Source organism: Euleptes europaea, chromosome 11, assembly GCF_029931775.1.
Source record: "Euleptes europaea isolate rEulEur1 chromosome 11, rEulEur1.hap1, whole genome shotgun sequence".
Classification (NCBI taxonomy): Eukaryota; Metazoa; Chordata; class Lepidosauria; order Squamata; family Sphaerodactylidae; genus Euleptes; species Euleptes europaea.
The window spans coordinates 10,387,183-10,414,626 of NC_079322.1; the positions used below are offsets into that span (position 1 = coordinate 10,387,183).

General features: G+C 45.2%; 1 protein-coding gene and 1 pseudogene across 1 annotated transcript in view; one reads left to right on the plus strand and one right to left on the minus strand.

The window, feature by feature from the left end:
• The first annotated feature begins 1,803 nt into the window (after window positions 1-1,803).
• Window positions 1,804-27,444, plus strand: part of LOC130484851 (kinetochore protein Nuf2-like) — a 33,158-nt gene continuing 7,517 nt past the window's right edge. The window contains exons 1-9 of the mRNA XM_056857988.1: window positions 1,804-1,926; window positions 4,394-4,468; window positions 5,185-5,261; window positions 15,377-15,438; window positions 18,958-19,055; window positions 19,870-19,943; window positions 22,632-22,728; window positions 23,008-23,070; window positions 24,763-24,900. Of these exons, the coding sequence (XP_056713966.1) occupies window positions 1,804-1,926; window positions 4,394-4,468; window positions 5,185-5,261; window positions 15,377-15,438; window positions 18,958-19,055; window positions 19,870-19,943; window positions 22,632-22,728; window positions 23,008-23,070; window positions 24,763-24,900 (807 nt within the window). The remainder of the gene's footprint in view (window positions 1,927-4,393; window positions 4,469-5,184; window positions 5,262-15,376; window positions 15,439-18,957; window positions 19,056-19,869; window positions 19,944-22,631; window positions 22,729-23,007; window positions 23,071-24,762; window positions 24,901-27,444) is intronic.
• On the minus strand, window positions 26,355-26,874 carry LOC130484389 (ran-specific GTPase-activating protein-like; annotated as a pseudogene).

Genomic DNA, 27,444 nt, shown 5'->3' on the forward strand with positions numbered 1-27,444 from the left:
TGCTTGTTGAGTAATGAGTCCCTTTGTTTTGACTGTCCCAAATTTATTGCCGTCAGTTCTACTAATATACTATTATGGGAGAAAAAGTTATTCCTGCCAATGCATAATTTTATAAAATTGTATCAAGCCTTTCCTTAGTTGTCTTTCTCTCCCCCCCCCCTCCCACTGAAAAGCCTAGGGTTCTTTGGCCTTTCTTAATCTTCTCCGTTATTCTCCCTAGACCAGGGGTGTTGAAATCATTCGTTATGAGGGCTGGCTACAACAAAGATGTCACTTAGGGTGAAAATGCACGGGAGGTCTTGCCTTGGAATTGCCGCTCTCTCGATGCACATTTCCCCCATCTGAATTCTCAGCACTCTGCATGGGGGCTTATTTTTGAGTTTTGAGAATTTGGCTGTGGAAATGTGTATTTAGAGAGTGGCAAATCCAAGGCAAAACCTCCCATGCATTTTCGCCCCTTGTCAGGCCAGACTATGTGTACCATAAAATTGAATGTGAGGTACTGGAGATACAAACTTTACAGAAGACACTGGCAAAGCCAATTTATGATATTATTTTTAAAACTTTAAAGCTTAAAATATGAGCATGCTTAAAACAATAATACTTACAGTATTTTGTTTTATTTAACAGTCTTCAATAATTGACACCTCAGGACTGGGGAAGGTGGCTTGTGAGCCCACAGTGGACTTGCCAACCCAGATTGGGACTGGGGGAGAGGTGGTTGGCAGGCCTGTGGAGCTTTTAACATGTCTGTACTGATTGAAGCCTGTTAGCAACAGTGGTAGTATGCTGGCAAAGGTGCCGTGGAGTATCCTGAAAACTTCTTGACATGTTAGTATTTTGGATGGGACAGCTAATGGAGGGTATTGCCCTAAGTCCACATGAAATTGCTTTCTGCAGTCAGAACCTTGGTCTGTGCAGGTCAGTTTTACTAGAAGTAGAAGAGTTGGTTTTTATACACCGACTTTACCTACCTTTTAAGGTAGGTGGGGCTGAGAGAGTTCGCCGAGAACTGTGACTAGCCCAAGGTCACCAAGCAGGCTTCGTGGGGAGGTGGGGAAACAGTTCCAGTTCACCAGATTGGAGTTCACCGCTCTTAACTACTGCACCACACTGGCTCTCCTAAGACTGCCAGTACATCTTCAGGGTCTCTCAGGGTCTTTCACATCACCTACTACTAAGTCGTTTCAACTGGAAGTGCCTGGGATTGAACAGGGACTTTTTGCATGCAAAACAGATACTCTGGCTTCTTCCCCAAAAGTAACCCTGATGTTTGTCTTGGAACTAGTATTTTTCCTACACAGATGGAGATGCTTTTTGCAACATACAGAGCACGCTTTATTAGTTTCTGCTGTGGCTGTTTGGCTGCACCTGGGGCCTTGTATTCTCACAGTAATCACTTGGACTGCAGTGCGCTGAAGTTTATTTGGATTTTCCATAAATGTATCCTATCCTTAAACTTTGTGTACCAGTGATGTAAGTTTTCTGGGGGAAACTTTCCAATTCAAATTTAAATTAAAAATCCCAATATTTAAATTTTTGCAGAATTTAAATAATGTTAGCAAAAGAACGCAAATATCACACACATAAGCCCTGGGGGTTGTCTGTGCTTCATATCCCACATTTAGCCCAACTAGCTTGATTGATTTGCAGCACAACAGCCCTGAAAATTATAGATAAACAGACTACTTGCATGGGTGGGTTGGAAAATTTGCCATGGGAAATTATTTGGTTTTGGAAAGTTTTCTGCCCAACATCACAAGTTTGTACAAAAAAGTATAGAATGTGTTCTTTCCTTGCAGAATGGAGAGTTGTACCTTTCCGAAGTACAGTAACAATGATATTGTTTTACACCTCCGCAACTCCTTGCTGACAGGAAGCGAGGCGAAAAGCTTTACCAAAAGTGATTTATTTCCAAATGTCAAGGTAAGTTCTTCAAAACTGTTTTATTTGCTTAGAATAATTAGAATTGTCATTGGGGTGATGTCCAGCATCTCTCCCCGCCTCCATGTTATATTGGAGTTATTAAATCCCTTGTTGAATTGTAGTTCTTTGGATGGACCCAGAGCCATCTTTGTGTTTCAGATGTTTGTTTGCTAAGTTCTGCTTGGTACGGAGGTTCCCTGTAGGTGGTGTTCTGGCCCATAATTGGTCAGAACTATTTATTTGGCAGGCCTGCTCTATAATGAATGAAAGGAAAGCTTGTGAAAAATGACAGTGCATTTGACAGAGAGGCAGCACTATGCAACGTGTGTGCAGGTTTTTCTTGTTTTTCTTTAATAAAAAATAGGCCAGAGAAGAGTAGCAGCAGCCCCAAATAGTGCATCTTTGCAATTGTGGTAAGAACATAAGAAAAGCCCTGCTGGGTCAGACCAAGGCCCATCAAGTCCAGCAATCTGTTCACACAGTGGCCAATCAGGTGCCTCTAGGAAGCCCACAAACAAGATGACTGCAGCAGCATTATCTTACCTGTGTTTCACAGCACCCAATATATTCGGCATGTTCCTCTGATCCTGGAGAGAATAGGTATGCATCATGACTAGTATCCATTTTTACTAGTAGCCATGAATACTCCTCTCTTCCATGAACATGTCCACTCCCCTCTTAAATGTAGAGTTGTTTAGCCACTCTGTACAATCATTGTAATTCTGAAATTATGTTTTTTTGGGGGCTGTATCTCCTTAGGCTGCTTTAGGGATGGATAGGAATTTAGAATAAAATGCAGTTGCACCATTCTTCCCAGTGATGTGGGTTTTCTGGGAAAATATGATTGGAATGATTTTTTGGGGGAAAGCATCCAAAGCTTTAAATAAAGTGTGATCTAATTTAGCAATTATTTTGAGTTGTATTTAGTAAATGAAAAAGTGTCCTATATTAATTTGATATCCCAGTTGCAACCAGTACTTTTACTGAAATATTTGATAAAGGAAAAAAATAATCATGTGTAGTTTAAATGTTGCACTCAGAACTTTATTATGCCAATACCAAAAACTTTAGAGCTATTTTCCCTAGATAAATTGTTGTGGATCCTGTCCTGATGCAAAAATGTGTTCCTTTTCACATCTGAGGAGAATCTCCCAGTCAACTGTTGATTCTTAACTGTCAGAACTCTCCAACCGCCATTCTCAGAATTCTGTTCAAACTTAAGGGGTTCTATGACTGGGACAGATCCTTGCAATACGGCTGTCCGTCGCACATGTACTTCCTTTACAATTGTTTAAATTTAAAATAAAAACCCTCCAAAGACACAGTGCGATCCTGCCCAGATTTCCATGGGTCTGTATAGGATTGCACTTGAATTTCAGCACACCCAGGCCATTTATGCTTGGTAATTAGCAGCGCGTTCCAGGCTGAAGTGCTCCGCATATTTTTTTTTAGATTTTCACGCTGAACCATCATTCAGGAAGTGACTGCGAAGCCAGCCCATACCTGCTTCACGTTTCTTAAGAGCCCCTTTAACACAACCTTTTGTGTTTGCTCTGCCCCTGCCTCAAAGAATCCCCTCAATGAGGCATGCAAAATTACAGCTGCATGTTAGCTGTGCAAACGGTGATTGCTAATGGAAGGAACGAAGGAGCAGGCGAGTGGGGGGGTGGAATTTCTCCTTTTGCGTCGGGACTATGAATTGGCGTTTTAAAGGTCGCATATAAAAAAGAGCTTTGAGTGAGCAAATTGACCCTGCATAAACGGCCCCAAAGAAGGAATGCACTTGAATTTCAGCACACACAAAAAGAAGTGCGCATGGGGTGTGTGAATGTTACCCTCTCATCTCTTTCAACAGAATTTAACCCTGTTCCCTGGTGGTCACTGGGGCACTTCAGTTTCATTGTCATTTTCAATAACATCACTTGTATTACTTGTTAGCTCCAATCAGACTGGTGATTACAAACTTTGAGAGGAGACCTATAAATAAGAATTTTTCAGGTGAATTCATAACTTGGTTTTTAATTTGGAATGTTAATGTTTTTGTGGTCTTATCCTTTTGTTTCATGTTTACATGTTTTTTAAAAATGCACTGTCTCACACAATTTCTAGGGACCATTACCTTAAAAACATCAGTTGCAACTTTGAAATTGCCATGCTTGCCTAATGTTGTATTAACAGTGACACCTTTGTTGATTTTACATTACAGATCTTTAGAGGTCTCACTTTTCTACTGAGTATCCAGCATAATTACATTTATGGCTGTTACTATGCACCCCTCTCTGTGGAGCTCTGCTTGGTAGTTCATCATAATATAGCACCATGTAAATATGGTAGTATTGTAATGCAACTTTTGCTTCCAGCAATGACACATAGTTAAACCAAGTTAAATCCGTTACTGAGAAGTAAATAAAATCTGTTCATAGTCTGATCTAAGTGCTTGGCAAATCAATTTTTCTTCTTCTTTTAGCCTGAAATGCTGCAAGTCATCTTCATGAGAGCCTTGCAAATTGTCTATGGAATCCGCCTGGAACACTTTTACATGGTAATGCTCACAGCAGGCTATGGGTTAAAGGTGCAGGATCCAGACAAACCTTCTCAGAGGTTTCCCTGCTGCCAAAAATAAAATAAAAGGAATTTTAACTTTAAAAGAAGGAAAAATGCTCCCATTGAAGACAGTGAGGCTCTGCCACCAAAAATAGTGGCATAGCCACACCACAGCATGAGGGAGCATTTCTGGGGCAAATGTGGTTAGGAAGCTAAAAGCAGCTCAGCACATAGGAACGTCACCACCCCCATGGCAGCGTGGGAATTCCTTGCCAGTGTGGCTGGGCAGGTGGCGAGGGCCAGCGCAGCTCCCCAGCACTGGCATGTTTGCCCCTGGAATGGCGTAGGTGCCACTTTATTCCGTGATAAGGTGGCACCTCCACCGGGGTGGTCACACCAGCTCTGAAGGAGCTTCTCCCCCCTCAGGAATGCATGGTTACTATATGTTGTGGCTTGGCTTCTCTGTTTTCCTTGTCTTTCATAGCATGGTCCTCTGGCAGTAGGTGCTTTCTGCTTAAGTAGGGCATAGTATCTTGGATGAGCAGAAAATGTCTAGTGGTGCGCAAGTGGAAGGAAAAGGCAAAATCCAAACCAGTAGCATTTTCTGGCTTGGGTGCTGCAGATAAATATTGAATCTTCACTTGTTTCTTTACCCATATTTCTTAAAGTACTGTGTGCCTTTGTTCTTACTGACTGGGTCTATTGTGCTCTTAGATGCCAGTTGCCTTTGAAACGGCGTATCCTCAGATTTTTGAAGGCTTCCTACCCTTTGGCAATCTATTTATTCACATGTGAGTATGCGCGGATTGCCTTCATGTGCTAACTTTGTCTGGTTCCCTCAAATTCAATCTGCAGTAGACTTTCTGTGTAGTTGAGGGAGTCTTTAGCTTACTTTAGATCATAAAGAGAAACTTGTATTCCATTAATACGGAAAAGGACTCTAAAGGAGTCGAGCAGGACTCTGAAGTGGAGGCGTAGAAATATTGCAAGCACAAACAGGCTTCATTTCTTGATTCAGAAGTTCTGCCTGTTCAGTAAACAGAAGGGATGAGCAAGGGTGCCATATTGGGGGTGCACTAATTGCATAGAAGCAGAGCATTCTGATGTTGGCTGTTACCCTAAAACCATGTTTGATTTCAATACAAAGCTTAACTCACTTAAGGCTTTGCAGCCCAGATGCTTTTAGCCATTGGGAGATGTTGCAACACACCTAACAAGAGTATATGTCTCTGCCAGGCTAATATTTGAAGGGCTGTCTCTTTCCTTATGTCACTGGGTGTCAACTGCTGTCGTCAGGTGTTGTCCATGCATGGTTGGGGTACCTGAATTCATATGTTACTGCATTGTAAGTTTTATTTGAGGCCAAGGAACGTTTATATCAGACCTTTGTTGTCGAGTGCTAAGAGGTTCTCAGACCAGCAGTTGGTGGTGTATCTTTTGTCAGACAGAATGTTTTTTATGAGTCGACAAGTAGCCAGATACCTACAAGCTGTATCAAGGGTATGCGAACTGCTCGCACGCACCCCTAGATAATGTTACTAACAATGTTATTTTAATGCTTCTATAGACTTTGTTTTTTCTAATCTTGTTTTTTAACTGTGGTGTGGTAAATGCCTAATAAAGGTGATGATGATGAACTACTGTCGTCAGGAAGCCATCTGTTGGCTATCCCACTACTTGGGGTGACCCATCTGGCATCTCCCAGAGCCTGGGCCTTTTCCACCGTGGCTTCTCCTGTGTGGAATGAACTCTCTGGTGAGATGGGGGAGGCTGTCCTCGGAGATCTTTGGGGGGGCCTGCAAGGCTCACTTATTTGCCTGGGCTGTTGGGGGTGCTTGAATGGCAAGCATCTTTTTCGGGGGCTCAGGAAAAGATTTGGGGTTTCTTTTGTTCTAGTTGTAACCGGAAATGTGTGTTAACTATTATTGGAAGCCGCCTTGAACCACAAGAAAAGGCAGGATATAAATGTTTTAATAAAGAAAAATAAAACAATTCTAGCTGAACGTTTTCTAAAAATTAACTTGCCCAGTTCAAGGGTGTGCCTCTCCTCGCTCTGAGAGAGAAGGGCATCTGAAGAGTGGGTGTTTCAGCTTCACTTGCTTCGGGAGGCAGTAATTAAAAACTTTCACTTCCACTTCCTGTCTCCTGGGGAACACCCCTCTGCTTCTTCAGTCCTTTTCCTACCTTGCTAACAGGAGAGCGGTTTTTCTGCAGCTCTCTGCACCAACTATTAGGAAAGGTCCCTTTTTTCTCAAACTTCCTATCTAATCTATACCTTACCTTTGTTCCTCATTCTCTGTCCTCTAATTCTCCCCCCCACTCGTTCTTTTGCTCCTTCTCTTTCTTTCCGCTCTGGGAAAGAGTTTTTCCCGCCAAAACAATATGGCGGAGGATCGTCCAGACCATTACATCGTTCAGGGCGATCTAGACCCTTCATTACTGCAGGCTGCCGAGAATCAAGAGCAACCTTCCTGCAGTAAAGCTGCAGGCTTGAAGGGAAAATCCAAAAAAGCAACTAACGCAGCTGGCAAAAGAAAAAGAGTTGGGTCGTCACACAGCAAGGCTGCTAAGCGCCTTCTCACTGCCGCCTGTGCTAACAGAGCCCCGGGGCGCCAAATCTCAGCACGCAACGGCCGCAGAGTTTAGAAGCACAGGGACACACAGCGGCTTTGGCTGCTTCGTTCCCAAGCAGTGGCCGGGAGCATACAACGGTTATAGCCATTCTGACTCCAATCAGAGGCCCGGAGCACACAGCGGCGGCTGCCGCTCCATCTCCACAAGGGGCTGCTCCGGAGCACACAGCGGCTGCTGCCGCTCCTACTCTGCAAGGAGCAGCTCGAGCACCTGACTGCCCGGGGATCAGCCAGGAGGCCACAAGGGGTAACGTATTCACCTCTACTTCCTCGGGGGTGGGGGGAATGGAATTTCTACAGGCTGAGCTTTCAGTGCTCGTCAGATACGCCTTTGCAGAAGGCTTGAGAGCGGTACAGCTGTCCTCCCCAGCACCCTCCCACCACGGCTCAGTTATACAGGAGCCTCCTTTCTCTGGGCACGAGGGCAGGCGGGCAATAAGTAGTTAACCAAAGCCGCCTTAAAAGCTCAGCCAGCCACTCTTTCAAGGCAACAGGAGCCTGATACATCCCCCTTCTCAACCGATGACTAAGGAAGGGAAAAAGAAGAGGGAGAGTTCTCCGACGGAGAGGAGGCAGTTGTAGACAACAAGCGGAATAGGATTTTTAATGTGGATTACTTCCCCTCTTTACTAACGAAGATATTAGCAGCCCTTGACCTATCAGAGGATGCCTCAGCATGCTCCTCTGAAAAGCAGAAAGGTTCTAAGGAATTCTTTCATATGCATGAGGTTCCTTCCAAGGTCATCCCTGTTCCAGATTACTTTACTGGACTAATTAAAGCTGAGTGGACAAAGCCTCTGGGGGGAAACGCTTCCCTCAGATGGCTAAAAAGTTTTATACCCTGGCTGCCAGACTCAGGTGACTGAGCAGATCTGAAATTAACGGGAGGGGGTAGGCATTAGTTTGGGTTACAGCATTAAGTCGACAAAAATCTATGCACAAATGCAGGTCCCCCATTTTCTTTCGTACGAAGGAGGAAGCAGAGGAGGGCCTAATAAATCCATGGGCAAGGTTTGTGTCCAGAAACTCTGTAGGACCGCCTTCTCCTTAGGGCTCATGGGGTAAATTTTTCCTTTTGGCGGATTACCTCTACCTACTATTTCAGTAGCACAATCCGTCTTTCGATGGGGCGGTAACCCATTACTCTCCTTCACATCAAACACGTCTGCAAACAGCATATTCCCTCGGTAGTTGTGGTGAGCCTCCTTTTTGGGTACTAACAGCGGCACACTCTCGGACTGTCACCTCCTGTCGATGCCGCTCACATTGTGGTTGAGTGAAGGCTATAGTCCTGGCTGCCCAGTCTGTGGTGGGGTTGTGCCCCTGCAGCCAATTCACTCCCAACATGATCGGGTACCTGATCCCCGGGGCGATGGTGAAATGAAGCTGTTCCCAATGTGCCCCAATACCCATGGCCACCCGGCCCGTACGTTGGGTGACTGGCCCTCCCTTAAAGTCACTGCCATCCATTTGTGCAAAGTGGATGGGTTTGGGCAGATTCACTGCCTTTAAGAGTTTTAAAAGTTTGTTCGCTGATCAGGGTTTGGGCACAGCCTGAATCTATTATGGCTGCTACAGTCAATGGAGGTCCCCCCTTGTAGTTTTGTAAAACTACGTCCACACACACGGAGTCTGCCTAGTCTCTTACCATTGCTGGAGCTCCCTGCTCTTGAACCGGCAAGGTCTGCTGTGGAGCCCCAATTACAGCAGACCGGGGTCGTTTTTTGACGACTGGCTCCAAGCCTCCTCCTCACTAGAAGTGCAGGAGGGGCTGTCACGGTGGGTGTTTGTAATCCGCGGCTCCGGTGAGCCAGAGGGAGACTAGTGTTGCTCCTTCTGACCAGGCCACTGGAGTTTGAGAGCGTTGGGCTTCCCTCACCGTCCTGCCGCTGTGCTCCGATGGCGCTCCTTCCCCTCAGAGCGCGTGGCCTCCTCCTTGGGTGCTCGCGGGTCGGCTGGTGGACCCTCCAGCCGGGTAGGGCAAGTGGCTGCAAAGTGGCCCATCTGCCTGCACAAGAGGCCCGCGCCACTCTGGAAACGCTTGGTTCTCTCCGCTATTGGGGTTCTCCCCGGGGTCGGGCCACCTCTCCCCGGGACAGCTCGATCTTGCCGTGATCTCGAGTCCTGCGCACTACGTTGCCTCAACAGGGTCAGGAACTGCCGGCGGTTTTCCCCGTCCACCACCAGACGAATCCAGCCCTCAAGGTCTGGAGGGTTCCCCTGCATAAAGGCCCAATGTAGCAAATCAGGATGAAGCCCCTCCCAGAAGTATTGAACCTGGGTGGCTTCACTCCAGTCCAGGATTTTGCTTGCAAGCAATTGGAATTCGCTTGCGTACTGCATCACTGACTTACCCCCTTGGCGCAGCTGTAGAAGGGCCGTCTTTGCCCGCTCACCCTGGTGGGCATCCTCAAAGCGCCGCCGGAGGGCTAGCATAAAGTCATTAAGACTACGAAGGGCACGGGAGCGCAGTTCATACTGTTGAACCATCCAGGCTTCCGCCTCACCCTCCAGCAGGGAAGGCATGTACTGCACACAACTTTCTTCCGTAGCGAAAGTAGCCCCCTGCTCCCTCATGTACACATCCACTTGGATCAAGAAATGAGACAATTTCTCACTAGCCCCGCCAAAAGTCACCTTCAACTCCCTCCGGGGAGGAGGCAGTGGAGGGATCGGTCCCACCGGGGCCGGCTGTGGAGCCGGTTGTCGAGGGGGCACTGGAGCCGGCTGCGGTAGAGGTGGTTGTCCCGGCAGCCCCACCGGCTGGTCGGCTGGAGGAGCGCGTCGTAGCTCATCCATCTCCAGCCACATATCCCGCATCAACTCCCGCATCGTGGCAAGCTGTTCTTCCAACTCCCGATTCTGATGCAGGAGGTGTTGGCGCTCGATGTCCCACTCACGCCATTGCCAATCTCCGGGAATGGGTCCAGGACTCCACAGATCCTTGGAAGTCCCGAAATCGCTGGCCACCGCCGGTGAGCATCCGCCCCCGAAGTCATCCACAACCGGGGGGAATCCAGCCAGGCGCTCCGTCGAAATTCCGGTCGTCCGCCGGGCGTTCCTCATCCTTGGGCTGGTCCTTATCCGGCACTCCGTTCGAATCACCATCCTCCACCATGGTAAACCAATGCTGGTTCACAAGAGAGGAGAAAGGCGAGAGCTGAGATGAGTAGCCTAATGTCAGACTCGGGTGTTTGTCCTCAGTCTCCTTCAAGCAAAACTCATCAGGCAAGGCTCTGAAGCAGTTTAGACTTAGGAGCAAAATCAGACAAAGTAAGAAGCTGGCTGCCTTCGAGGCATAGAAGGCTACTAATGAGGAATCAAGGCAAGGATACAGGGTTAAAATACAGTTCAGACTTCAGAGATAGATGGGGCAAGGTACACAGGCAGCTACAACACATGATAAGCTTTCTCAGGATAGGTATAGACATAACATATCCACGCAGCTGGGGTAATTGTGGTATAGGCAGAAAACGCAGATACTGTACAAAAGCATGGGAACCAGGAGCACATGACCAGGGCCCTGACTCCGAGCCAGACTCTGGCCTGCTCGGGTCAGGAGCCTGGGGGTGTCAGGCTAAAGCTGAGATGCAGGGCCTGACACTGGCCAGTATGGCTACCAATATGCTAAACGTTCCTTTAGTGGAAGCTCCAGTTACTGCCTTACACTTAGCAGACCTAGCCACCAAAGAGAGTCAAGTTATGATTAAAGACCTGGTAGACCAGAAAGCGGATTTAGCATACAAAAGGTTGCATGAGGCGTCAGCTCTAGCGGTGAGTGCATCCATTACTTCAGCTCTGGTCTCTAAAGCGGCCATAGTGTGGACTAGAAAGCTGGGCAACTAATTCCTGAAGAGAATAGGAACGCCTTAGAGGGCGTCTCACAAATTCTTAAGACAGTCTCCATTTTGGCAGATTCCACCCTAGACACTATGTCCTCCACTAGGGCCCTACAGCTGCTAGAAGAGCCCTCTGGGTCCGTCCCTGGCAGGTAGAGCACAGATCCAAAATAATTCTTATGGGTTACCCATACCAAGGCAACAAATTATTCGGGGATTCCTTGGAGTCTATCCTGGTGGAAACAAAGGATAAAAAGGACTTACCTAAGGTAATGCGTAGGGATACCAAGGGGTTTTCCAATCAGACTCCCTTTCGCTCCTTTCATACACTGTCACGATATAGACCAGATAACAAGAGAGGTCAGTGGAACCCCAATCGGGGATCCTTTCGTAGAGGAGGGCGTTTCTCTAAGTCTCCACGCTTCACCAACCTCCAGTCAGATCGAGGGGATAAAGCCCCTCGACAAAACAATGACTCCTCCCTGCAGCCTTTGGGGGGCAGGTTCAGCCTTTTTCTAGAACAGTGGACTTCCTCCCACCCAGACTCTTGGGTACTTCAAATCATCTCCCTGGGCTATCAAATGGAGCTTTCCAGGATCCCCCCAAACCGCATGGTCTCCTCTACACACACCAGGAGCAGAGAAAAACAGCTGAGAACCTTGGCAGCGATACAACACCTCTTGGACATCGAGGCCATCCAACAGGTTCCTCTACTGGAACGATCGTCGGAAATCCACTCAATCTTCTTTACGGTGCCAAAAAGAGACGAAAATTGGCATGCCATTCTCGATGTAAAGTTCCTGAACAAGTTCATCCATCAGAGGAAGTTCATAATGGAGACGCTAAAGTCAATCTCGGAGGCGCTGAGACCGGGAGATTTCCTCACCTCTGTAGATCTCACAGAGGCGTACCTCCATGTTCCAATCCATCCGTTGCACCACAGATTTCTGCAATTCCAGTTCCACGGTCAGCACTTTCAATTCCGGGCCCTCCCCTTTGGCCTGACGTCCACCCCGCGAGTATTTACCGAAATCATGGTAACCTTGGTAGTGGTCGCCCGCAAGAGGGGTATAAGGATCCACCCCATCTGGACGACCTCTTGATCTGCACGTCTTCAGCAGAGCAGAGACCATACAGCCATAGTATTAGCTATGCTCGCGGACCACGGCTTTCTAGTCAACTACAAGAAGAGTCAACTTTCTCCCATCGCAGAATCTTCGACACTTAGGGGTACACATCAACACCACTTCGAGCCGACTCATTCTGCCGAAGGACAAGGTCACCAAGATGTGCACCCTCTCCAGGAAAACGATTACAGCCAGGTCATCCCAACTAATGTTTTTGGCCAAGCTCCAAGGCCTGGTGATATCCTGTATCCCGGCGGTCCATTGGGCAAGACTGCATGCAAGACCTCTTCAGGACTACCTCAGTGTTTACCAGAGGGACATCAATCGGTCCTCTTAGCACAGGTGAGGTCCAGCCTCAAATGGTGGTCAGATCCCACAAATCTCTCCAGAGGGCTACAGTTCATCAGGCCCACATCAGTACAGATATTCACCGATGCCTGTCTCTTCTGGTTGGGGAGCCACCTTCCTGGGCCAGCTGGCTCAGGGAATATGGAACTCCTGGGAGAAGAGGCTAAACCTCAACACCTTAGAAACCAGAGCAATCCTAAAGGCACTAAAGCATTTCCAGTCTCAGATCAAGGGGGCGGACCTCCTAGTAAGAATGGACAATTTGGCCACAAAGGCACATATAAACAAACAGGGAGGATCCCGCTCCTCGATCCTGAACAGAGAAGCCAGGCTTCTGATGCTCTGGGGCGAGGCCAACCTATCGTCTATCTCAGCAGAACACATTCAGGGGACCCTGAATGTGCAGGCAGACTGGCTCAGCAGAAAAACCCTGAATGAAGCAGAGTGGTCCCTCCACCACGAAGTATTCCATCTGATCACCCTACGGTTTGGCCATCCGACTGTGGACCTATTTGCAGCGAGAGGCAACCACCAGCTGCTGAGATTCTTTTTGCAGTACCAGCAGCACGGAGCAGAACAGACAGATGCCATGGTGACACCTTGGCCCAACGTGCTGCTCTACGCCTTTCCTCCGCTTCCACCACGGGTTCTGTGTCGGATTCGGATACTAGAAGCATCGGTCATTCTTGTGGCGCCCTTCTGACCACGTCACCCATGGTTCTCGACTCTAATAGAGCTATCCAGCCAAGAGCCTTGGAGGCTACCAGAGAGACATGACCTTCTGCATCAGGGCCCAATCCTGCATCCCAATCCAGGCTGGTACAAGCTGACCACCTGGGTATTGAAAGGAGCAGGTTCCTAACCCTAGGCTATTCTCTGGAGATCACCGACACCATCTTAGCGTCCAGGAGACCCTCCACAATCCGAATCTACAACACCTCTTGGAAGGCGTTTGCCAGATGGAGCCAGCGCAAACACGTCAATCCTCTGAAACCACGAGTAGCTGACATTCTTTCCTTTCTGCAGGAAGGTCGCAAACAGGGCCTAAAACCTGCTACTCTGCACAGACAGCTGGCTGCCATTGCCACCATAGTGCCAAGGTCTCGGGTCATCCCCTTTCCAAACATCCACACATGCAGGCCTTTTTGAGGGGAGTTACTCTGGTCTCTCCCCCTGTATCCCATAGGTTTCCCACCTGGAGGTTAAATACAGTACTAAACGCACTAACCAAGGCTCCATTTGAGCCTCTTCGCCAGGTGGACCTTAAATGGCTGAGGATGAAGACTTTGTTTCTAACGGCGTGACCTCAGCCCGTAGAGTTTCCAAATTAGGTGCCCTCTCACTCAGGCCGGGCTTGTGTGCATTTCATAAGGATAAGGTCGTACTAAGACCAGACCCATCCTTTTGCCCCAAGATCAATTCCAGGTTTCATAGGGAGCAAGAAGTAGTGCTACCCTCCTTTTGCCCAAATCCGAAGACACTGAAGGAAAAGGAGTGGCATTCCCTAGACTTAAGAAGGGCCTTACGTATTTATATTAGGCGCACAGATTTCATCAGGACATCAGACTTCCTCTTTATCAATATGTCTTCTCTGAACAAGGGTAAACCCATGTCAAGGGCTGCAATTAGCAGCTCCATTAGGAACTATCGCCCAGACCTATAGATCCAGTAGCCCTCCTGTTCCTCCTAGGATCATGGCCCATTCGGTTAGGAGTGCCACCACATCCACCGCCTTTGACCACGCTGGAGGAGATTTGTAAGGCCTCAATGTGGTCTTCAGTCTCCACGTTCATTAGGCACTATAAACTGAATCTCTACACTTCGGCGGACACCGCCTTTGGTAGGTGGGTCCTCCAAAGTATTTTGCAAGACGTCTAACCCACATGGGACAGCTCTGGTAAGTCCCACTCTTCAGATGCCCTTCTCTCTCAGAGCGAGAATGAGCCTTGGATATTCACCATGAAGGCTCCTTCTGCTCTGAGATACGAAGGGCATCTCCCCACCCAGATGTTTAGATATGAGGTATATTTTTTTGGGGTGGGTGGGAATTTTATCTAGTTCTGAGTTTCAAGATTTCAAACCTGACAGACTTTAGAAACTGAGGCAGTAAACTGTTAACTGTGTAGTTTTCTTGGATATCTTAGGTTACTACATGATGTACTTTATCTGTACTAGTGTTCCTTGTTATATATGTGTTCTATTCTCTGAGTTTACTTCCTTCCTGTGGTATATTTGAGTCCATTTTGCTCAGAAAGTCTTTGAACTGAAGAAGCAGAGGGGTGTTCCCCAGGAGACAGGAAGTGGAAGTTTTAAGTTCCTGCCTCCCGAAGCAAGCGAAGCTGAAACACCCACTCTTCAGATGCCCTTTGTATCTCAGAGCAGAAGGAGTCTTCACGGTGAGTATCCAAGGCTCATTTTAAATTCCTTGTTTGGCAGGTTGCAGTAGTAAGCAAGCCATAAGTTGCTTGCATAAATCCCATTAAACATAAGTCCCATTAAGTTCTGATTTGCTTCAATGGGTACAGACGCAGCATGTTAGTCAGGCCTATGTATCCCCCCACCATAATCACATCTTCTTCCTCCCTTCCTCTTTGCTCAGAGTACAGAAACAAACTCCAGTTGCTCTTGCTTCTCAAATGCAGGTCCCTGTATGTATTAAAGCTCATCTTCCACCACCCCCCAGCAAAATTTCAGAATCTGCTCCACAGGCAGAATCTCAGTTTGCAGAGTCCAACGAAATAAAATTCATTTGGGCACCTGCATTCAGGTATCACAGGCAACTGGATTTTGTTTGTTTGTGTGGTCATGGCCACCTAGTCACACTTGAGTCCATTGCAGCCAACTGGTGTTCAGTTGGATGTTTGATTATGGCCATGTCATGTGGTATAATGATAAAAATATTCTATGCCAAAAAGTCTCTTTGATTAAAAAAAGAAAATATTCTGTGAAACTTTGACAGGGAGCAGTTTTTCCCGGTCTGCCGTGTCAATGACTTCCAGATTGCTGATCTCATAAACCCAAGTAAGAATTTTAACACCTCTTTTGTATGCTGTTGGTTTTGTCTGTCATATGAGGTAGGAGAAGGGCTGATATTGTTGCATGGCACTGGCCAATCTGCTGAGGAATGTCTAGAATTATCAATGATGATTAATGGGCTGTCCAGAGGTCTCTTGGCCTGGGACCACCTTAAAGCCAGGTTGTCAACCTTTCTCAAAGTGTACTCTGTGATGTTTGGCGCAGGGTGGATGTGTTACTTATATGGTGGTCCTATGTAGCCGGTTATCCTAAGAACACAGTGCCCTCTTCCATTTATGCTGACGGGAAGCAAGTAAGTTATCTAACAGCACTGAGATTGTGAAGAAGAAAGACAGGCTGCTTCTTACCATTAATCTGGGTCATTTCTTGGGTAATATTGTACCAGGAAGACACCAGAATCCAGAGCTGAACTAAGCAGTTTGAATTGGTTTATTGGGGCGTAAATAATGGAATTTAAATCTCAAAGGAGATTAATACGGAGTGTTTATGAATGAAACAGCAGAAGGGGGAACCTTGAAATAACGAAGCATGATAAATCCAAGTACATACTTTGGGCATTATCAAAACATAAAAACGTTATGATGCGTTCAGGACAAAGCAATTAACAATAAAAATTAACAACTTAATGGCAAAAAAGCTTCTTTGCCTAACATGCCTCCTGCCCATCTACTTTGTAAGCGAAGCTGAATCTTCTGCACTGCATATCTGTCTCCTCATTATCTCTAGTTCATGCTACCCTCTCAAATCATACTAAGTTACCAACAATACATATCCACTTTCAGGTGCAGTGATGGCTGTTGGGCAAAGGAAAAATTAAGTAAACTGAAGATAAAACCAATGAAAGTTGAGTAACAGATAAAAAAACCTGAATAACATATATAAACGTAGTAAAACAACTCTCCTTAATAAAGAGACAAGGTATAAATTAAAAGCATAAAATACTATGCAAACCAATTAAAGAAAATATTTACACAATAAATACACAATACAAAGTGTATGTATGATGGGAGGTTAGGCAGCACCCATAGCGTTCCATGGGACTATGCCACCATTTTCAGTGGTACTGGCAGAGGGGGCATTCCCGGCCCAAAAGGGCTTCGGAAGCAGCCGACAAGCAGCTACACCCCAGGAGCGCCACCCTGGACACTGGCGGGGGGAATTGCGCCGTAGGAATACTGCTGAGAAGCAGCTGTGGCACCCAAGCCCCGCGCTGCCACCCCTTTTCCCGGAGGCTGGCGTGTCACCCTACGCTGGCGTTGGGCCAGTTCACAAGGCGCAAGTGGCACTGATGCGCACACCCCACCCAACCCCTAGTAGATTGCACGGTAAATCCTTTCAATAATTCTGTACAGGCCTTCTTTGGGAAAACCTATGATCTAAAAGAAACATATTATCTTGTGACATATCTTCATTAAATATTTTTTTTTAAAAATGTTAAATGTAAAAAGGTCACTAAAATGCTGTCTGTTGATGGTTGGAAGATTATTGTCAGATATTGGGAGATTTAAAAAATAGTAATATTGCTACAGTTGTATACAACCACAAAGTTGGTAGCTAAATGAAGAATTCAGGTAGCTTACCATTTAACACAAAGTGGAATCAGTGGTCGAAAAATTGTTGTATAAGCATTTCAGTTGCATGCATATATCCTAAGTGCCACCAGTCCAAAAAAGCCTGTATCCAAAATAAACGCTGTCAGTCTAATTAGGCATAATCCTTAAAGGATGTCAGTGGTAGATGATCCTGTGGAGCGCTAACTGCTGATACTTCTAGACCAAAGAGCTCGAGGTGTAGGATACTTAACACCACCTGTGAAGAATTCCTGAGGACTTGTGCCCTTGACCCTGTATCTTAAAGATATTCAGTTCTAAAGCGGGGAGAGGGCAGCGTAGGTATTAAATACAACCACTATAAGGCATAGAAACATAACAAGCAAATACAATGTACATATCCAGAGCAAGCATCCTACATAAGAGCCAACCAGTCAGCATCCTCATTGAAGCCTGTGGGTGATGCCATTTCTAATGTCAATATCGGTGGATAAAAATCAGATTTTTTAAAAAAATAAAATGCTTTTTGAGTGAAAATCTATCTAAAGATAATTTTCTATTTAAGATACGTTGAAGTCAAAAGGTTCTGCATCATGAAATAAGGATTAGTTTTTAATGATGTATCGTGAGTCTATATTCATGCAGTGTTTAAAAAAAATTGGTAAATGAATTCCCTTAATCCATTCACAATGTCATGCTCTTCCAGAGGGTTCTGTAAGATTATTTTGGGCAATTTTTCTGTCTAAAAGGTATTATCAGATATTCTTGATTTTGCATCTGTGATTTTGAATCTGCAGAGATAGCATGCCTCTTCACAGCAAAAATGTTAAAGAATAAAGATACAGAGTTGAAAAAAATACCTTCATCTCATTGTTCCCATTGCAAATCTATGTAGTACCTCTTTAATTGCTAAGTTTCAAGAAGTTAAATGAATAGAAGATTGTTTGGAGTGGAATAGATGTGCAACAAGGAGCTCAGTGTGGGGAGGGAGGGGCAAGGAGTAAAAATGAAAGTGAAACCTTTTGAGCAGAATACTCCACAAGTCTTTATGTAGAAAATCGTGATTTAAATCATGCTTGAAATGGATTTTATTTACATCAAATCCACCCTGATCAAAATCCAGATGAGTACTTGTCTCCTGAATTTTTTTCTAAAGTTGTTATCCAGACAATTGAATTTTCTTGATGACCCAAAATCACAGTTACTTTTCAGAGTGTCCCACGGTAATGAAATGCTTGACAAATGAAGTCTGAGTTTTTCTGTTTCTTATGCAACTCTTCTGCTCGCAGATCCTTGTCTTGACTGTCCTTGAAGACATCCCCACCAATAATAATTTGAAGGGGCATTGTCCAGCAAATATGACCCCCTTAGTAGTATGAGTAACAAATGACCTGATACAATACCTTTTAGTATCTGTAGACTTTTTTAAAAAACTGTTCTCTCAAGCAGTTGGTTACATAGATTGCAATGCCCAAAGGGGAAATTGCTCAAGGTCCTCCAGCAAGCTTCCATGGCCGTGCGCGGATTCAAACCTGGGTAACCAAGATCCTAGTCCCACACTAACCACTACACCGCAGCTTTATGATATCATATTGATCTGCTGGGTTCAATAGGGACAGGTTATCATTTATCTATAACTGGTGATGCTTGAGTGATCTTCTGTGTGGTCTCTCAGACCCTGCCTTCTTTGCTTTTCTGTTCCCCCATCACCAGCTCCCCAGTGAGTCTGCCTGCTTCCGAAACTTTAAGATGGAGTTCCACCCTAGTTCAGCACAAGAAATATTCTAACATGATTGTGGAATCCTACAGTGCTATAGGCTCCTTTAGCCTGCTGCATCTTCCAAACGCTTTAACGTTAAGTTTCACAGTGTCTTTTGAATTTGAAAAATGGCATGCCATGTACCTTTGATGAAAGCGTGCACTTAAGTTTTTTTTTCTTCTGATGAAATTCTAGAACCCAAGAGGACGGCTCATTTCTTGAGTGGCATTATTAACTTCCTTTTATTCCGTGATTCCCGCCGTGAGGTCTACCTGGAAATCCAGAGCATGCATGTAAGATTACTCATTCATAAATAGGAGTGGAGAAACCAACTCGGTTCACCAGATTAGAGTCTGCTGCTCATGTGGAGGAGTGGGGAATCAAACCCAGTTCTCCGGATTAGAGTCTTCCTATGTTAACCACTATACCACGTTGGCTTCCCCAGAAAGGGAAGGCAAACAGGAATGAGAGAAGCAAGGGAAGTCAGGTGGCTATAGGCCAAGAAGCAAATGGCTGGTAGGCCTTGACCTTGCATGTGACCCTGTATGTTGACCTGAATGGAAGTGAAAATCTTGCCAGTACTGTGATGGGGTGGGGTGAGAAGCGACCTGATGAAATGTTGTTTTCTGGACAGGTGTAGCTCTCATTTTTTTAAAAAGTGAAGCTGGTGCCATTACTGGGGGGGTAATCAGGTCAAGGAATGACCCCCCCCCCTCTGTGTACTGTGCAGAATCAGCTATGATGGTGGTATGGGGGAAGAGATTCTCTTCGCGATCAGCTGCAAATTGCCACCCGTCAGCTGTTGGATCCTTGTCAAATTTATTAATACAGTCAGTCAGAACAGTAAAAAATTATACAGCTTTCTGTGGATTCTCCTATAGATACAACCAGAAACAAGGGCAGGCTTGTAAGGATTTTAGCCTAAAAATGGAGCTATTGTTTTTTGTTTTGTTTTTTTGAGAGTTAAGTCCAGCTAATGCACTTGGCCTGGAGAATCAAGCTGAGTTTTACAGCAAGATGCTATATGTATTCTGCATTTTGTAGAGTGTGGTGAGCTGCGTGTAATGTCTGCTGTCTTTATTAATATAACCGGTTTTTATTTTGTAGAAATTGGCTGTGGAAAAAGTGCAGCAGCTTCAGATATCTATCCAGAAGGCGACAATGAAGCTGGAAAAACTTGAGTAAGCCGCCTGAGATTTAGTGGTCACAACTTAAAACCGCAGCCTGGGAGTTCACTGATCCCCGGATCGTACATTTGATATGCAATGCAGAACCTGCAGATATCTCCCCATTAAGCACCGGTTCTGTTTTATTGAGGGGGGAGCAAACGGCCCGGCTGCAGCTGGATCTAGATCCCAGCACAGAATACCGGGTAGTCGGAACTTAAAGGGCGGGTATAAGTTGGAACTAGGTACAGGCATAATTACAGTTGCAGTCTCCACCAGCACTACACCAGCTTGGGGTAGTGGTTAAGAGCAGTGGTTTGGAGCAGTGGATTCTAATGTGGAGAACCAAGTTCGATTCCCCACTCCGCCACATGAGTGGCGGAGGCTAATCTGGTGAACTGGATTTGTTTCCCCACTCCTACACATGAAGCCAGCTGGGTGACCTTGAGCTAATCACAGTTCTCTCTGAACTCTCTCAGCCCCATCTACCTCACAGGGTGTCTGTTGTGGGGAAGGGAAGGGAAGGTGATTGTAAGCCAGTTTTGATTCTGCCTTAAGTGGTAGAGAAAGTCAGCATATAAAAAACAACTCTTCTTCTTTTGAAGACTCTGAAGTTGGTGATCTCTTGGTCTTGCCAATGGCTTCTTACAACCATGCCCCAGGACAAAATCATTGCAGTGGTTGACTCCTTGTGCACCATGGCGCTTAGCTAGCTTTGGGTATGACCAGTAGTATAGAAGTGCAAGGTTTGTTTCACTTCGCCTCACCCTGGAAAAGCTACTGGTTGCTGCTTGATGTTAAGGAGTGAAAGTCACCAATGCCTCCATCTCATAGTTGATACATTTGGACTGTTGTCTTGCGCCCTGCTCTTGCTGGTCTTCAGAGGGTGACTCTTGCACTAGTAACTATGACAGTACATAAGTAGGGAACTGAAATGCATCACCGTTTTCTCCCTCCATAGAACATCTGTCTCATCCAAAGTGCGTGTCCGGGAAGACTTCTTTCCTTACAGCCCTTCCCATATTCCTCTCACCACACAAGATCTCCGCGTGGGCAGGGGCAAAGGAAAAGCCCCTTCTCTCTTTATGATGTACCCTCTGGGAGATGTGGGTGGGGTAGCTGGGGAAGGGCAAGCCACTGCAATAGCTTTGTGAGCAGAGGTCGGCCAAGCTGAACGTGCTTGGCTGACCTGTGCTGCACAGCCTATCATGCAATTCCTATCCTCTGAGAAGAAGAGTTGGTTTTTATATCCCATTTTTCTCTACCTTTAAGGAGCCTCAAAGCGGCTTACAATTGCCTTTCCTACCCCTCCTTGCAACAGGCACCTTTGTGAAGTAGGCGGAGCTGAGAATGTTCGGAGAGAATTGTGACTTGCCCAAGAGCATTCAGAAGGCTTCGTGTGTAGGAGTGGGGAATAAAACCCAGTTCCCCAGACTAAGGGGGTTACCGCACTTGTATTCCCAGTGATGTATTAAGAGTTAGAAAGTGCGAACAGTATTTTTTATAATGTTTTCAATGTATTCCCACCGATGTATTAAGAGTTTGAAAACGTTATAAAAAATACTGTTCGCACTTTGTTTGGCCCCTTTAGATGTGAAGACGTCTTCCAACCATTTATAAGCCGTGGTATCCAAAAACCCTTTTAAAGTGATGTTTTTTATAACGTTTTCAAACTCTTAATACATCGCTGGGAATACAAGTGCGGTAACCCCCTAAGAGTCTGCGGCTCATGTGGAGGAGCAGGGAATCAACCCCAGTTCTCCTGATTAGAGTCCATCTCTTCACCGCTACACCAAGCTGGCTGTGAGCAATGGGCTTAGGGTGGGCTGCTAAGCCTGTTGATTCCAAGGGGTTCTAGTGCTATGGAGAGGCTTGGGTGGCTCTGACACCTCTGGGAACTGAGTAGTGCCATTGCAGAGGGGCCGGCTACGGGCTCTTTCCGGTCCTGCTTAAACTTGCAGTTTTTGTCCATTGTGAGTGATCCCTTAGAAATTGGTTGAGCTTAGGTTTGCTGATCTGTAAAGCCTCTCTCCTAAAAAAAATACAACCAAAAACAAGTCCTGTTTATTCACCGGCTCTAAAATCCTGGCTTTTAGTACACTCTTGGATGTTATTTCATGGTTGGATCCAAACCATTATTCTGCAGCACTGGAGAAGGCTCTCAGCAGAACAGTGCCTTTGAATCCAACCCCCAATGCTTGTGAAACGAATCTCTGAATCTTTATTGCTCATTGACAAAGTCTTAAGCATTCATAACATAAAGAAACGAAGACACAAAGAAATGAACAATTTTAAAATAAACACAAGTAATAAAAGATTTTATCCATTTGTGGTGCAGGGTAAACTTGCATTATCAGAGCTCTTTGATAGCTTTAGGGCTATTACATGTGCCAGGTATTTCACTAGCTGGTGTACTTTCTCAGTATCTGAGTAGCTCTGATAAAAGAAATTGTAAAATCCAAGGTTTTAGCGGGAGACCGCACTTTGCTAAAATAGGCGAAATCCATCGGGTTCTCCCTGCTTCCCATTTCTTACAAAAGGGGATCAGGTGATCTAAAGTTTCGGCTACCCTGTCTCCACAGTTGCACAGCTAAAAGGAAATTTTAAAGCTTGTAAAATAGATGCATCCACAGCATTCCTAATAAGTAGAAGTCTGTGCATATTTACTCTGACAATCCAACATCATCTCTCTTGCACATCCAGTACTATTCCTACTGATCAACAAGAGGAGTTCAGGGAGCTGTCTCAAGATATTCAGCAGCTGCAACACAAGCTCAACCAGGAATATCGGCAGAAAACGGTATGTGTTTCTCATGCGGGAATCTGCTTGAGATGCAAGACCCCTTTTGGTTTTGCTCTCTAAGAACTTGGTCTTAAGTGGCAAACTTGTGTTCTGAATCTTAAAAAGTGACCTCCGTGGCCTGCAAAGCTCTATCTTTGAGATAGAGAAATGTGCCGTTTTCTGCATAGCCACAGGCTAGACAGAATTTCAGGCAAAGGTCTAGGCTCTGCTGGAGCTTAAAATGAAAAGCCGAATTTCTGGTTTCCTTAATTATCAAACGGTTGTTCTTTCCACTAGAGCGCTTTGCAAGAAGTGATCGGCCAAAAGAGAATGAGAATTACAGAAAAAACCCAAAATCTGGTAAGTTTATCTCAACGGGGAATTTATCTCAGCCTTTGGAATAACCTTAGCACGTAGAAAGTTACAACTGAATGTACATTCATCTTCAACTGCCTCCATGTAGTATATTTTCAGGTGGGTAGCTATTGTGTAGGAGAAGAACAAAGTTTGAGTACAGTAGCACCTTAAAGATCAACAAAACTTTTCCAGGTATGAGCTTTTGTGAGTCAAAACTCACTATGTCAGATAACAAAAGAAAATGAAGATCCATCATCTAGGTCCGAAGATGGAAGAGGGATTTCAAAAAAGGGCCAATTGGAGTTGAGATACAGTGGGACACAGCAAAACAGAATTGGCTTGATTAGAACTAGGAGATATGCATAGTGATAGGAAATGTAGAAATTTGGCATCTGTGATGAGATTAGAATCTTATGTCCCTGTTCAGCCATGGGACTTCCAAATGCTGCCTGGTTATTTTCTCATGCCACAGAAAACTTGAAAATGCAGTAAGAAAGATGTTTTCATGGCACTCAGTACTTCATTTTGTGTTGCAAGATGGTTGCTACTCTTGGAACGGAGCAATTAAATCTATGGTGAGACCACAGTTGGAATACTGTGTATAGTTCTGGCCACCACTCCTAAAAAAGGATATTACAGAACTTGAGAAGGAAAAGAGCAACCAAAATGATCAGAGGGTTAGAGCAACTGCCCTGTGAGGAGCGGTTGTAACGCTTAGGGCTGTTTAGCTTAGAAAGAAGGCAATTAAGGGGAGATATGATAGAGGTCTATAAAATTATGCATGGTATGGAGAGAGTGGACAGGGAGAAGCTTTTCTCCCTCTCTCATAATACCAGACCACGACATCATCTGCTGAAGTTGGAGAATGAGAGTTCAAATGAGATAAAAGGAAGTATTTCATCACACAACACATAATTAAATTGTGCAACTCCCTGCTCCAGGATGTGGTGATGGCTGCCAGCTTGGAAGGCTTTAAGAGGGGAGTGGACAGGTTCATGGAGGGCTACTAGTATCTATGGCTGCTATTAAAAATGGATGCTAGTCATGATGCATACCTATTCTCTCCAGGATCAAAGGAGCATGCCCATTACATTAGGTGCTGTGAAACACAGGCGGGATAATGCTGCTGCAGTCATTTTGTTTGTGGGCTTCCTAGAGGCATCTGGTTGGCTACCTTGTGAACAGACTTCTGGACTTGATGGGCCTTGGTCTGATCCAGCAGGGCTTTTCTTATGTTCTTATGAACTTTACCTACTCCAGCAAAAAATTTCAGCTGCTCAAGTTGATTTTCTGCCAGGTATTGAGACACTAGCAAAAATGGCAGGCGACCGTATGCCTCCTGGAATAGTGTGTAATCTTCAGGTTATTTTACAGTCAATTTGCTAAGGTTTGCTCGACAGAGTGCTGACAATCTGTGTAGTATTGAGTAGGGCAGTCCCTATAAGGCAGCAGGTGCTGAGAGAGCCCTGTGTGCCCTTTTCGTTCTAGTATTTGGGAAATCGGAGCAAATTAAAGCTGCCGCTTGTTGCATTCCTCTGCTAGGGCAGAAACAGGAAGCTTAGCTGCTAGTGGCATTTCCTTATTTGAAGATTTTAAAAACTGGTCAAAAGGCTGGCTTACGGACCCTCGGATTCGTACTGGATTGAAAGTTGCCTCGGCATCAACCACGTTTCTGCATTCACTCTTGTTAATTAGAACGAGCTAAAACGCACCATCTGCGAGCTGAAAGAAGAACAGGAGCAACTGAAGTCCAAGATCACGGAGTCTCCGGAGGAGCTGACCAGCTGCAAAGAACGCTTGAAGGAGGCTCTCCAGAAGATCAAGAAGGACAAGGTGAGGCATACAGTCACTTCCTTTGCGCTTGATTTCCTCAGCAGCCATCGAGCCAGCTTCACAAACGCACGTTCCACACAAATAATAAATACATTTCTTTTATCTGTTTCTGGTGTTTAGGTATTTATATTTGCTTGAGAGAAACCAAGTGCTACATCCTTCTTAAAAATCCCAGTATAGCCAGACTTTTTACAGCTTTAAGTTTGTGGATCTATAACACCAAAATCTTAATAGTGCTGCAAATAAAACTTGCTCCCCCCTTCGTCTGGGCATCTCTTTAGAAGGAGGTCAACTAGCCCCATATTTCGCTACTATGCAAGCCCCGTAGCAACGCAGTGCCTTTTCCCTCGTGAGATTCAATGTCTTGCCATCTGCAGTTCTGTACGGGAGATTTCAAAGTCTACCTCATTCTGCTAGGACTTCCTCCTGTGGGAGGAGTCATATTGAAACTATCTTACACACTTTTTTTTTTTTTTTTACTGTTCTTACTATACAGAAACTCGGTCCAAATTTTTAACTCCCATCTTGGCAAACAAGACTGGACTTTCTGATTCTGCTAAGGTGTCCTTTCTCCTGAATAATAGTTCTTCCACTATAATGGTGAAAGTGGCCAGATTCTCGCAGAGTGTTATAAAAGCACGCTTTGCTGAAACTCAGAGGTGAAGGCTGTTCTATAACTGTAACAGTTTGGCTTATGCAATATTTTTATTGTCTGACTTGTGAATTTTATGCCATTAAAGGTTTCAGTACTGGTAAGTTTGTGGATCTTTTTCTCTTTCTCCCCAATGGAGATCCAAAGCAGTTTACTCTGTTCTCCTCGTCTCCATTTTATCCTCACAAAATCCCTGTGAGGTAGGCTAGACTGGGAGCATGTGATCAGCCTAAGATCACCCTGCAAGCTTTCATGGCGGAGTGGGGATTCGAACCCGGCTCTCGCAGATCTGGCCTGACACACTTAGCGCAGCACTGGCTTTATGTCCCCTAACAAACAGGATGCCTGCTTTTCAGGCCATCTGGATGCCTCGTGGTTTGTTATTTCCTAATGTTTCCTCATTGGCCAAGAAGGGCCTGGAGCCTAGGGTGCTGGCAGGTTTTGCCGTCTCCACTACTCGAGCCCATTGTCTTGTGTCACCCTGCATCTCATTTCAGTGGGCTTGCTTTCCCTTCCTGTATACTGCTAGCATGTCATAGATTCTTCCCAGCCCCCCTTCATTTTTTAAAGCTTTATTCACTCTCTTGGATGACTATAAGTTTTTTCACTATGGAAAAGAAAGTTTAGCACAGTACATTTTCATGGCTGGGGAATGAATTTTTCTGAAGACCTCTTCAAAAAAAGTGCAAAAGCTTAGGGAAAAAAAATTTCCAGTGTTGGAATACAGTTCTTTATATAAAGTCCCTTGTAAAAAAAATTAAAAGTTAAGAAAAATAAAAATAAATACAAGGCTCAAGATGATTTATTGTTTTTGTTCCGTTTCCTCCTTCATTTCTTTCTTCTCAAGTTCTCTGCTCTTCCTTTACAGAAAATTATTCTAATTTCGTAGCAGCTTTATCTGCGCTATCATTTTTGTCTGCTCCTGCTTTCTTTAACTTCTTATCAACTTCATTGCTACATTCGTCAAATTTTGCCTTGAATTTCTGTGCATTTTCTGCATTTAAAAACTGAATTGCCAGAAGTTCTGGCTTGGGGCTCTCACCTGCGAAGTCAGCATGTGTGTTCCACACCCAGGCCCTGTCACTGCCCGCATTTGGCTTCAGCTCCATTATAGGCATAACATAATGATTTGCACAGATCTTTATGGTTTTATCTCTCCTCATCAAAAGGCAAACAGTCCCCTTCTCTTTGGGCTTCAGGAGTTTTATATCACCCGTGCCTCATTCTTTCCATTCTGGAAGATCATTTTCTGATGCAAACCAGAACAGCATGTCATAGATTCTATAGCCCCGGCCAGGGTTCCCCAGGGCACCCACAGACATCTTTCCTGGTGCCCACCAAGTGTTTTTAGAAAGTGGGTCAGCCTTTGCCCAGCAGAGCTTCTTATTGGCCTTTGGAGATCTGATTGGCTGTGCAGATTTTTAAAAAAAGTTGCTGTGGCAGCAGCTGCCACCACAATAAAAGAATCTTCACTGTATAATTGAAGTTAAGCTGAAACCCATATGGTGGCTCTTTTTCCAGGGGAAAAATGGTCTATGAGACCATGGTCTCATGGTCTATGAGATCATGGTCTTTTAGCTCAGGTGAATTTGTGTGTGTGTGTGTGAAGTGCCGTCAAGTTGCTTCCGACTCATGGCGACCCTATGAATGAAAGTCCTCCAAAATGTCCTATCTTTGACAGCCTTGTTCAGATCTTATCAGATCTTGCTCAGATCTTAACTTATGTCCTATCTTTGACAACCTTGCTCAGGTGAATTTAACAGTTGCTAATTGGGTGTCCGTTGAAAAATGGAAGTTTAGAGACCTCTCTTATATGCTAGAAAAGTGTAGATCGGCACTGTTCTTTCTCCAAATGCTTAAGCGCTTCAGTTTGCCAGGGATTGTTTTCCTGC